This window comes from Phyllobates terribilis, unplaced genomic scaffold (genome assembly GCF_046119375.1).
Source record: "Phyllobates terribilis strain yellow unplaced genomic scaffold, ASM4611937v1 Scaffold_5__5_contigs__length_657084704, whole genome shotgun sequence".
NCBI lineage: Eukaryota > Metazoa > Chordata > Amphibia > Anura > Dendrobatidae > Phyllobates > Phyllobates terribilis.
This window is the reverse complement of record NW_027362765.1, coordinates 46,107,970-46,120,529: the sequence shown is the minus strand read 5'-3', so window position 1 is coordinate 46,120,529 and position 12,560 is coordinate 46,107,970. Positions and strand designations below refer to the sequence as shown.

The 12,560-nt window shown below is 45.8% G+C and overlaps 2 protein-coding genes across 2 annotated transcripts in view; both read left to right on the top strand.

Annotated features, from left to right (window-relative positions):
* The window catches only part of LOC141271885 (uncharacterized), an 85,609-nt gene that overhangs the window by 20,328 nt on the left and 52,721 nt on the right, over nt 1-12,560 (top strand). The window lies entirely within an intron of this gene.
* LOC141271893 (gastrula zinc finger protein XlCGF66.1-like) lies at nt 963-12,542 on the top strand. The gene is made up of 6 exons (XM_073682111.1): nt 963-1,108; nt 1,238-1,417; nt 1,501-1,624; nt 1,708-1,805; nt 2,003-2,093; nt 11,806-12,542. The coding sequence occupies exons 1-6, from the start codon at nt 1,031-1,033 to the stop codon at nt 12,402-12,404; spliced, it is 1,170 nt and encodes a 389-aa protein (XP_073538212.1). The 5' UTR covers nt 963-1,030; the 3' UTR covers nt 12,405-12,542.

Genomic DNA, 12,560 nt, shown 5'->3' with positions numbered 1-12,560 from the left:
TTTTACTCTGTACTTCCTCATTAGCAAATAGGTGCTACATCAAAGGTGAAGATGATTGTCCCTGAGGCAGACTGGACGTCTCCAGCTATTATGGCTATAGTTTGATGCCTTATTATCAGAAATCTGACATCAATAGCCTCCATGGATACATCTGTAATCGGGAGACATCATTGCTTCCGTGGGTTAAAGCAGCCAGAATTTTCAGTCTCAAGAATCCACAGAAATATAATATCAAGTGTTTCTACAATGTTTCTGTGCATACAAGTAACCATCCTCCTCTCACCTGAGACCCTCTATACTATCTCCTCCAGAAAAACTCACATTGTCAGATCCAGGAGGGACAACGTGAATTGTAGATCTGTCCTAATTTCTGCAGTGATCTCCTCCGCCAGAAGGTTCAATCCATAAAACATTTCTGTATTTAACGCGTTTATTTTTGTAATGTTTTTTCCTTGTATAAAAATCTTATTTAATTTATTTTTTAAATATTAAGTCTAAAGTTTAATAAGTTGGTTCCTTGCTGTTCTAAACGTACCCACATCGAGGTGGAAAAGTATTGGTTTTTTTTACCCAGTATATTACCCAGTAAGTGCAAGAAGTACTGTAACTACCGGTTCTTTGAAAAGTTAGCTGTGCATGTGAGCTAGTTAGTGTCCCACCCAGGACAGGCATCTTGGTGTCCTATCAAAATGTCAAGGAATGGCTTTGAGAAGTGTGGTGTGGATGTGAGAATACTGTGTGGTCCAAGTGATTGTGAGAAGCGGAGTCCCCCTTTTACAGTCACATCCAAGTCACGAGTGCAGCAAGTGGGTGATGTTTATGACATTCCAGTTTATACGATCTGAGGATACAACATCTACACATTCTATCTCCTCATATGTTCTCCTTATTATCTCCTCTGTTTGTCTTATGACATGGGATCTTTATGATTTTACATTGTCATCTTTTTCCCATTCAGGTCTCTACAATAGTGAATCCTCTCAGTGGAGATCTTCTATGTAAGAGTATCTTCCTGATTGATTCGTTGAGGATGGATATGGGCAAAGAGAAGATGGCAGAGAGGATATTACACCTCACTCTAGAGATCCTCTTCCGGCTTACTGGAGAGGTGAGAGATTCTGATGACGTCACATTACATCATTCTTATCTATGGGAATAACAGATGGACAGAACTGGAGAGGTGAGGACTCTGGAAATGTCTGTAGTGAGATTTATTAATGTGTCTCTCCATAACCAGGATTACACAGTAGTGAAGAAGACCTCTAGTGAGCACTGTCATGCCTTTGTGTCTGAGGGATGGGGAAGACCCCTGAGCCCAATCACGGGGCCTCCACCTCACCCCCTGATACATGAGGACATCAATGACCAGAAGATCCTAGAACTCATCTACAAGATGATTGAGCTGCTGACTGGAGAGGTGACACTGCTGGGAATGCTGGGACATTATACAGTAACGCTATGAAGGGATCGGGGAGATGACTTTATCATTATATTTGTGAGGTTCCTATAAGGTGTCAGGACATCACAGTCTATTTCTCCATGGAGGAGTGGGAGTATTTAGATGGACACAAAGATCTGTACAAGGACGTCATGATGGAGGTTCCCCAGCCCTTTACATCACTAGGTAATAGACAGGACTAAATACACACGGCCTATAATTATCTGTATGTAAAGAATGAATTCAGTCCCTGTATGTGTTTCCTCCAGTTCTATCCAGTAAGAGGACAACATCAGAGAGATGTCCCCGTCCTCTTCTCACACAGGACTGTAAACAAGAAGATCCCAATGTTCCTCAGGATCATCAGGTAAATGGAGAAAATATGTCATGAGATATTCCCTTGATGTGTAGACGACTGTGAAGGTCTTGTGTTCAGTCTTGTTTTCTCAAAAAGTATTATATGTTTTATATTTGTGTAATGAGAACGGTGGAGATGGCAGGATTAGAGCTGATCATTGATGTGACTTCTCCATCTGTCTGTGACTTTTACAATATTTGTTTCAGGGTAAAGGTCTGGCTCCTATTAATACTACAGTGACATATATGAGGGGTGATGAGCGGTGTAAAGAGGAGATTCCTACAGATAACCGCCCCGGTGAGTAGTAACCACTATGTCATACTGTTGGTTGTAGGACCACTGTGCCACAGACCAGGGAGAGCACGACCGCCTGCCCTAAGCTCACTCCCAGGAGACCTACACGCTGTGCGCACGTCCTGGGAGGAAGCAGACGCAGCTGGGACCATAGCAGAACAAGTTAGCACATCGGCTCTCTGCCAGGAGGAGGAAGAGGGATCGTGCAGAGGCTCCGGCACTGCCATTACACAATAAAAGCAGAGAAGTCACAGATTCTCTTCAGTCACTGGCTGCTTTACCGGCGGTGTAGTCCGACCTTATCACATTCTGCCGCTATACCACTGCATGCTCCTACACCCAAAATTGTCCCTATCAGTACATGAATGCAGTGCCAGAATCACCGTCAGTACATGTATGCAGCACCAAGCTTAGTACAGCCATCAATTGTAATGTCAGGTCTGCCCCATATATAATTGTATTGCTTAAACTTATAATTCCCAGTAAGTCCTTAACAATGCTAAGGAAATGCTGGGAGTTGTTGCTCCATGCAGTAGACACAGTACTGATGAGATGCAAGTGACTCGCCCCCTGGGCCTTGGGGCACTCGGAACCGGGCTTCAGTGTAACGATGGGGGTAGTAGTGGCGACCCGGTCCCGTGGCTCAGGGTGGTCAGACCAGTGGCAGCCTTTTATATGTTTTAGGTAATGTCCGACTACGCCACTCGTGGATTGCGGCTATCATGAACCGCCGCTGCAAGGCAGTCCCCTGAGGCTGCTGGTGTGTGCAGCTGAGTTAGTATAACTCCCCACGGGAAGAGTGTAGCCCCAGGGCAATGTGGTAGATGGTGGGGGTGATGGTGCAGGGAGTCCCAGTACCGTTAGTGCTGGCGAAGTAAAAAGCACAAAGACAACGTGTTTCAGTCCAGGGTCATTTACTCACAGTTGTTATCCGTGTCACTTCTGTCAGCTATGACTGCCCAAGCCGTGCTGCGTCCACCAGGTGAGGGGCTCGGTCAACCCCCAGGCAATTCAGGAGTATGGCACAGGACTCCCTTCTATCCTTCCTCTGGCTCGTGCCCCACCAGTGACCAAGCTTTTGTCCAGCTGCCTCGGATCTATGTGGGTAAACGTGGGCCCCGTTTCCCACTATCCTATATGGTGCCTTCCTAGCAAGGTTTAGCAGGGGGTCGCACCAAGTGATGATCACGACCTCCGGTTCTTGGCTGAGGATTATTTGCCTCCACCAACTTGAGATCCGGTACCCTTTTCCTGCCTGACCCGTCACCCGTAATTTCCTGGGTCCTTAGGGTCCCTTCTGCCTTCTTGTTTCTGAGCCCTTCTGTTTCTCTGTCACTTCTCCTCCTTTCCTGTTCCTTCGTCTCCTCCTTCCCTCTGCCTCTTCTCCAGGCCCACTTCTCCTTCTCCTCCCAGGGTCCGGCCTTCACCCTAGGCCTGCTTTTGAGCAGAGCTCCTACAGAGCCTCCGCTCCCTGTCTTCTCCTCTCACTCTGAACTGACTGGACTGAACCCTGATCTAAGATGGTTCCCACCTTTTATACCTCCCCTCTGAGTGTGAGCTCAGGTGACCAGCACCCAATGAGCTCCTACCTATGCTCAGAAACGGTCCCCCTCTGCTCCTACATCGCTGGGTTTTCCTCCCCCCTCCCCACTCCAGCCAGGGACATGGTCTGTCGTGCCTGCATTACTGTTTAAATGGGAGCACCGTTGAGCTGTCCCCCGGAAATGGGGTGTGTGTGATGCATGCAGCTAACTGAGCCCTGGTCCATACTCCATCCTTACCCGGGAGTGGAATATCACACCTCTGGCAGAGGTGCAATACCCCTGCAGCGGCCGAACCCTCGGGGCGCTACACAGGCAGGATCACAAAAAATGCATTTATATCCACATACCTAATAGGTGACATCTTCTCTGATTCAAGTCGTTCCCATTCCTTTTGTCTCCATGTAGTACAGACTTCATGATTTCACGCCCAGAGCTGGTCTCTGCAGACTTTTCTTCTCCTTCTTCAGCAGCACTTCTTGACACGATGTCCTTAGAAATAAAAGTATCATTATACTGCTGCATAAATATAAAATATCTCCCATGCTACGCCCGATTATATAATTGCCACCTTACTGTGTTTCCTGCGAAAATATCTCCCCTCACTGCCCCTCTCCATAGTGCCCCCACACTGCCTTCTCAATAATATACCCCACCCCCACACTGCACCTCTCCGTAATGTCGCCCACACACTGCCCCTCTCCATAATATGTCCCCCACACTGGTCCGCTCCATGATATCCCCACACACGGCCCCTCTCCAAAATGTTCTCTCAAACTGCTGCTCTCCATAATGCCCTTACCCAACCTGCACTTATCCATAATATCTCCCCACACTGTCTCTCTGCATATAGTCTCTTTCACCGTACACTCTTTCACCGTACACTGCACTTTGCCTCCTTTCATAACACCCACTGATGTCTCTCATTGCTCCATAATATCCCAGTTAAAGTAACACAAAACAAACACATTTCCTCTTTTTTTGACTCCTCCTGGAGAGCTTACCGGTGCCTGCTTCGTCCTCGCCACCTTTGCAGCCTTGCGCATGCAGCAATGTGATGAAGTCAGTAGTAAGCTGACGTCATCATGCCAATGCACATCTGGGCGGGGGCTGACAAGCGCTGTGCTGCTCCTGACTTGGTGCCACAGAGTACAAATGTATTCGCGTCTAAAATATAAAAATACATTTGAATATGGGAAAAAGGGAGCTGCGTCTCCTGGTCATCTCTGCTGCCTGCACAACATTCTTTGGCATGCCGTATGCGGCCATATTTGTGCAGGCCTGCTCTAATTACTCCAGAGATGTCACAGTTTTTGTCTACAGTAATCATTGCACTGTGATACTTTACTGTAAGAGCAGTGAGACTAGGGAACATTCTGACACATGATGTTGTAATGGTTGATTCACTACTAAAACTCAAGAAGGGCCTGGATGCCTATCTTGAAAAATATAATATTACAGTTTATGGGTGCAAGATTTTGAGATGGGATGTTGATCCAGGGAACTAGTTTGATTGCTGTATGTAGAGTCGGGAAGGAATTTTTCCTTAATAAGGAGCCATTAGTGTCTGCCCCGTTGGGTTTTTGCCTTCATCTTGATCAACATGTTAGGCTGTAGGTTGAACTCAATTGACTTGAGTCTAACTTCAACCTTAAAACCTTAAAACTATGAAGCATCCAGGAAATGTAACTTTATCGGTCGACCATGACAGCACCACGAGAGAGGGGATCCGCCCACCAAGGACAGGAAACCTACAGGCTTAAAAGGGGGCGGCCCTCCCTCTCGCCTCAGTTTGGTTTCCTGCCCTTGATGAAGGGAACCTATTGCAGGCTCATGGAATATCTGGATGGCGACGGCTGTCGAGCAGCGCCCCTATCTGGGATCTGCAGCTCCAGCGTTCTGCCTATGCGAGTGCACCCCTATCTGGGAGAGGCACAGCATTTTTTTACACCGGATATGCAGGGGAGCTGCGCCCCTATCTGGGGTGGCAGCCCTTTTATCTGCTTCAGCCAGATTGAGCTTTCTGTGGAGGAGTCTGCCCTGGTTGGGATCCGGATTGCAGTGGGACTGCGCCCCTATCTGGGGTGGCAAGCCCACCATCGCCCTGGAGATGCGAGTTGCGTGGGGTGTTGTCCCCATCGACACCCGGCGGAGGTCGGCGCGCCGGGTCTGAGGCCGTATGCGAACCTCCGCCCCGACCAGGAGCGGGCCGCGGGAGAGCGGCTCCCCGTTCCGAGGTAGCAGGCCATAGCTATGGGCAGGGCCTACCTGGGAGCGCCGGCGGTGTATGAGGCATCCTCGCACGAGGCTCGTGCGGGCACGCACTTCCGTCCTCCTGTAAGTCGCGGCCTGATGACGTCACCCGGAAGTCGGGTTACCGGCATCTGTTTGTTAGTGCGGTATTAACCGCGGTGCATGCGTCCCTGCAAAAAAAACGTGATCTTCCAGTGACTTACAGGGTTAATATCTCTGACTTGTGAACAGGTGGTCATGAGTTTGACTCCACGGAGAAGAAAAAAAAAAAAAGAGGAATTTGATTAAAATGGCGGAGGGATGGATCAAGGCCTATTTAACTGGCCAGGTACCACTGTTCAGGGCTTCCCAGCTTCATTCTCCCTATCATGGAGTTTGATAGTGAACAGCAACAGCAGCAGCAGCAGCTACTGCAGCAGCAAATTGAGCAGCCGCCATCTCCACCATCTCAGCGGCTGTTTGGGGAGCCCCAAAAGGTGCATCGCCCGCGTGTTTCTGGTAATACCCGGTCCTCAGGAAATCGAGGTTCGGCGTCTAAGTCCAGTCATCACGGCTCCAGCAGGATGGACGAATCTGCAACCTCCAGGGATGATCCCCTGGCTGAGAAGGGTCCTTCCTCCAAATCGGTACCAGCCTTTTTGAGCCACCTGAGTAAGTGATTTTTGAGAAAATTCACTTAGTAATGGAGTATCCCTTCTGCCCTTCTAATTTTAACAGGGGAAGAAGTGTACCTCCAAAGCCAAGCATATTCAGTGTGCATTATGTAACTCCGTCCTCCCTGAATCATTCCCTAAAAAGTTGTGTCAGTCTTGTATAAACCAAACGCTGGCAGAGGAAACCCCTAGCCTGACATTGGGATTAAAAACCTTGGTCAAATCCGAAATTAATAAAATCCTCTCCAAAAAAACTAAAGGAAAGGTGAACACAGTCCTCAGCTTATGAGTCGGACTCGGACGACGCAGCCTCTTTCTCATCCACTTCCTCTGATAGTGGTGTGGGTCAGAATTGTTTTCCCTTTAGCAGGGTAGATGGTTTAATTAAAGTGGTTCGGTCAAACATGGGTATTACAGATGCCAGACCGGAAAAATCAGTCCAGGATGTTATGTTCAGGGGGCTGGGACAAAGGAAAAGAAGAAGCTTTCCCTTTAACGAAAAAATTCAGTACTTGATACGTAGAGAATGGAAAAAGGCTGAGAGAAAAGGTACTCTGCCTCCGTTCTTCAAAAGAAAATACCCCTTTGAAGAATCAGCTTCTTCTTCCTGGGAGAAAGGCCCCAGAATAGATGTGGCTATAGCTAAGGCATCTAAACGATCCTCTCTCCCCTTTGATGATATGGGGGCTCTTAAAGACCCCTTGGATAGAAAGGCTGACACTTTTCTCAAAGGTACCTGGGAAACTTCGGTGGGGGCCTTAAAACCCGCGGTTGCCGCTACTTGTACCGCCAGGTCCCTAATGATATGGCTGGACCAACTTGAGTCCCATCTGAGAAATAACACCGCCAGGAAAGAGATTTTATCGGATATGTCACTTCTACAGGGGGCAGCGGCTTTCCTGGCAGACGCCTCTGCGGATTCTGTCAGATTGGCAGCGAGGTCGGCCGCCATGTCCAACTCAGCCCGTAGAGCCTTGTGGCTGAAATGTTGGTCGGGGGATATTCAAGCAAGAATGAGACTCTGCACTATTCCTTGTGAAGGAGAGCATCTTTTTGGGCCGGTCCTGGATGAACTTCTGGATAAAGTGAGTGACAAAAAGAAAGGTTTCCCTAGCTTGTCTATCCCCACGTATAAATGTCCTTTCCATAGGAGAAGATTTCTATGGAAAAGACATCAGAAGGGTCAGGAGAAATGGGAAGACCGCAGACCGAAAGGTAGAGGGCTCCTGTTCGGCTCTTCGTCCTCTAACCAAGGCCCCCGGAAACCGAGTCAATGATTCGCAGCCCAGGTAGGAGGAAGACTGTTGGGCTTCTTTCCTGCCTGGACAAAAATTTCCTCGAGTAACTGGATCCTTGATCTGGTAGGTTCCGGTCTGAGGTTCGAGTTTCGGCAGATTCCTCATGGGAGATTCATCTTAACCCCAAACCGTTCCTCAGCATTAGAGCAGATGGCCCTACAAGTGGAAGTCCGGAACTTGGTGCATAAAGCAGTCCTAGTGGAAGTCCCGGCAGCAGAAAGGGGGCTATGATTCTACTCGCCTCTCTTTTTGATTTCTAAGCCTGATGGGTCTTTTAGGTGCATCATCAACCTTAAAGCCCTTAATACATTTTTGTTAGTTCCCACCTTAAAGATGGAATCTATTACATCTGCAATAAAGTTACTTTTTTCAGGCTGTTACATGGTAGTGTTAGACCTGAAAGACGCCTATTACCATGTACCTATACATATGGATTTCCAGAAATACCTTAGGGTGGCTTTGATCATAGATGGAGAAATTAAACATTTCCAGTTTAGAGCCTTACCATTCTGTCTGGCCATAGCCCCCAGGGTATTTACTAAGGTTATAGAGGAAGTCATGGCCCATATTAGGGAACATGATATTTTAATTATCCCTTACCTGGATGATTTCTTGATCGTTGGAGACTTGGCCTTCCAATGTAATAATCATCTTAAATTAGTATCCTCCATCTTGGAAAGTCTGGGTTGGATCTTAAATCTAGAGAAGTCCAGGGTTGTGCCTTTAAAAATTCAACAGTTCCTGGGTATCATGCTGGATTCAGACCTTCAAACATGTTTCCTCCCGGAAGTCAAAAAATAAAAGGTTAAAATTCTGGTAGAGAGAGCATTATCAAACCCGGTCATGTCCCTTAGAGCTGCGATGTCCCTGTTGGGTACCCTGTCATCTTGCATGCCTGGGGTTCTGTGGGCACAATACCACTCCAGGGTTCTGCAATGGGACGTCCTACATAATGAGGTTTATGTAGTGACTACACTAATGCATAGTAGAAAACCTGTCACTACCAGGATTTACGCTAGAACTTGGAAATTTTTTTTTATCTTTCTCTGGTTCTACAGTGGGTGGGGGAACTCCAATTGGTAAAATTTTAGAATTTTTACAGAAGGGCCTCGAGTTGGGGTTGGCAACAAGACCCTTAAAGTCCAAGTCTCTGCCTTAGATGCTCTATATAACTGTGACTTGGCAGGGAATTACTGGATTTCTCGCTTTATCAGAGCTGTGTTTAGATCCAGACCTGTTATCAAAAGCAATTTAGTACCCTAGGATCTAAATTTAGTTCTAAAAGCATTAACTAGTTCACCTTTTGAACCAATAGAGTCAGCATCTCTTAAGTCCATCTCCCTTAAAACAGCGCTTCTAATAGCTCTAACATCAGCTAGAAGGGTTAGTGATATCCAGGCTCTGTCTTCATCCCCACCTTTCACTGAAATCCTGGACGATAGAATAATTCTTAGAACGGACCCGGCATATCTCCCTAAAGTAGTTTCCCGTTTCCATAGACTCCAGGAAATAATACTTCCTTCGTTCTGTCCTAATCCAAGTAACCAAAAAGAGGCAGCGTTCCATACCTTAGATGTTAGAAGATGTGTGATTAAGTACCTGTCGGTCACCCAGGCCTTCAGGAAAGATAGTTCCTTATTTATCTCCTTCCAAGGGGTGAGGAAGGGGCTTAAGGTTACTAAATCCACCATAGCTAGGTGGATCAGGGAGGCTATTACTCTAGCCTATGTCTCCAGCGGTGAGGAAGCACCACAGGGGTTGAAGGCTCACTCTACCCGGCTGGTGACAACCTCATGGGCGGAGAAGACTGGTGTCTCAATGGAAGACATATGTAAGGCTGCTACCTGGTCTTCTCCATCTTCGTTCTATAGGCACTATAGACTGGATTTGGGTGTTTCATCCGACCTCACATTTGGGAGAAGGGTGCTCCAGGCTGTGGTCCCTCCCTAGACTTCTTCATCTCTGCAATTCTCTCGTGGTGCTGTCATGGTCGACCGATAAAGTCATAAGTTACTTACCGGTAACGGGATTTTTCGGAGACCATGACAGCACCCTTATATTCCCTCCCTTCACCTTATGGGAGCACTCCTCATCTATTAATTACAATCTTTTCTCACTTAGTGGTGTTGTATAAAAATGTTATTTTTATGGTTGTTTTGCTATGTCTACTAACCTGGCTGTCCTCTCAATGCTCTGTAATCCAAACTGAGGTGAGAGGGAGGGCCGCCCCCTTTTAAGCCTGTAGGTTTCCTGTCCTTGGTGGGCGGATCCCCTCTCTCGTGGTGCTGTCATGGTCTCCGAAAAATCCCGTTACCGGTAAGTAACTTATGACTTTTTAGCTGTGTCACAATAATTAACAAAAATTGAAATGCAAAACTTAAAAAAAGTCACTAAATTGTTCATGCAGCCCCAATTTTTTCAATTTTACAAGGGGAAAGAGAAACAATGGACCCCACAATATATTTTGCAACTTCTGAATCGGACAATATCATACTGTTTGGGTACATGGCAGGGCTCAGAAGGGAAGGAGTGCAATTTGGTTGTGGGAATTCAGATTTTGGTGGAAATGTTGGTGGGCACATTTTGCAGATCACTTAAGGTGCCGGAACGACGGAAAAACAGAACAGTAGAAAACCGCATAGAGTGACTGTATTACCCTCATAGAATTCATCTTTTGGAGTAGTGACTATTTTGACTTCACAGGTAATCTCTAGAAACTAACATTCAGTAGATGATGAAGAGTGAAAATGGCATAGATGCCATTTTCATGTTCAGAATTGCATATTTGCCATTTTAGTGCCCAATAAGTGGTGCAAGCTGTTAACACAACCACCATAAAGTTCTTTTACAGCAATGCTAAAAATGTGGACAGTAAGGCTATGTGCCCACGATGCAGAAATGCTGCATCTCCCTGGCAGAAAAAACGCATGCGGATTGTACATGCGTTTTTCCTGCCAGGGACAAGCGGAAGTGAAGCATCCTTCACATGCATTTCCGCATGCGGGTTGACAAGCGCTTTCCAAGCGATTTTAGCTTCACTTGGAAAGTGCTTGACAACTTGGTCACACTATATAAATCCATGCAAACGGCATAGATTTATATAGTGTGACCGAAAGAATGGTAAAAAATAAATATATACTTACCTTCTGATGGCCCCCGGAGTCTTTATTTGCTCCGTCCTGGCTTGCCAGCAGCTCGCGTTACACTGAAGGACCTGCCATCACATGACTAAATTACGTCAGCGCAGGTCCTTCAGTCCACCGCGATCTTCCGGCAAGCGAAGACAAGCACACCGGGGGCCATCAGAAGGTAAATATAATATTTATTTTTTATTTTATTCTTTTTTTTACAGGTTCTGTGGTACCCGGGTCCGGAGGAGAGTCTCATCTCCTCCGGACCCGGGTACCATCCGGACATTGAAACACATGGATTCCACATGTACAGATGCAGTGATGCGGAATCCATGCGTTCCAATACAAGTCAATGGCGGCGAAAACGTAGCGCTTCCGCAAAATAATTGGTAGTGCTGCTTTTTTTTCCGCAATGATAATCCACAGCGGAAATTTCCGCAGCATGTGCACAGCACATGCGGATTATCATTGGGGAACATGGCAGGCCTTCTACCAAGTGTTTTTTAAGCGTTTCTGCAGCGGAATTGCCGCTGCGGAAAAGCTTAAAAAATACACCATGGGCACACAGCCTAACAGTATTTGGGCACACATCAGGACTCAAATGCTAAGGGAATATTTGGCTTTGGGAGCACAAATTTTGCTGGATTGGTTCATTGAAACCATGTTGCTTTTCAAGATCACCTTGCTTTTCCAGGTCTACTGTTAAATTGTTAACTGTCTTTGTCTTGGTAAATAATTTATTTTTGCTACATGACTTGCATTTTCTTTGGGTATTTTAGAAATGTTATAAAAATCTAATTCAGCATAATTTATTGAAAAATAATCTTTATTCTTGGCAGGTGACTGCACAAAGAGATCAGAGGGACAAATGACATCTTCAATTTTTAAATCAGATGACCTTAATATCACTCAAGATATAACTGACATATATGCCACTCTTCCAGAAATACAGTCATCCTTTCACAACAAAGATCTATCTGATCCTTTTAAACAGGTCATATCTTCTGATTCATCACAGACTATTAAAAAAAATAAATGTCACAAAAGAGGAGTTAAAAATCGAACTGCTCTTACAGCAAACAAGTCATTATCAAGTGCAGAATGTGAATGTTTTTCCTTCAAAACCTCTTTTGTTACACATCCAAAAATTAACATAGAGGAGAAAAGATTTTCTTCAGAGTGTGGGAAATATTTTAACCCGAAATTAGAGCTTATTAGACAAAAAAGAGTTCACTCAAGGGAGAAGCCATTTTCATGTTCAGAATGTGAGAAATGTTTTGTAAATAGTTCAAATCTTGTTAAACATCAGAGAACTCACACAGTTGAGAAGCCATATTCATGTTCAGAATGTGTAATTGTTTTGCAGATAAAACATATCTTGTTAGACATAAGAGAACTCATACGGGGAGAAGCCATATTCATGTTCAAAATGTGGTAAATGTTTTGTATATAAATCATATCTTGTTATACATCAGAGAAGTCACACAGGAGAGAACCCATTTTCATGTTTAGCATGTGGGAAGTGTTTTGCATATAAATCAAGTCTTTTTAAACATCAGCGAAATCACACAGGACAGAAGCCATTTTCATGTTC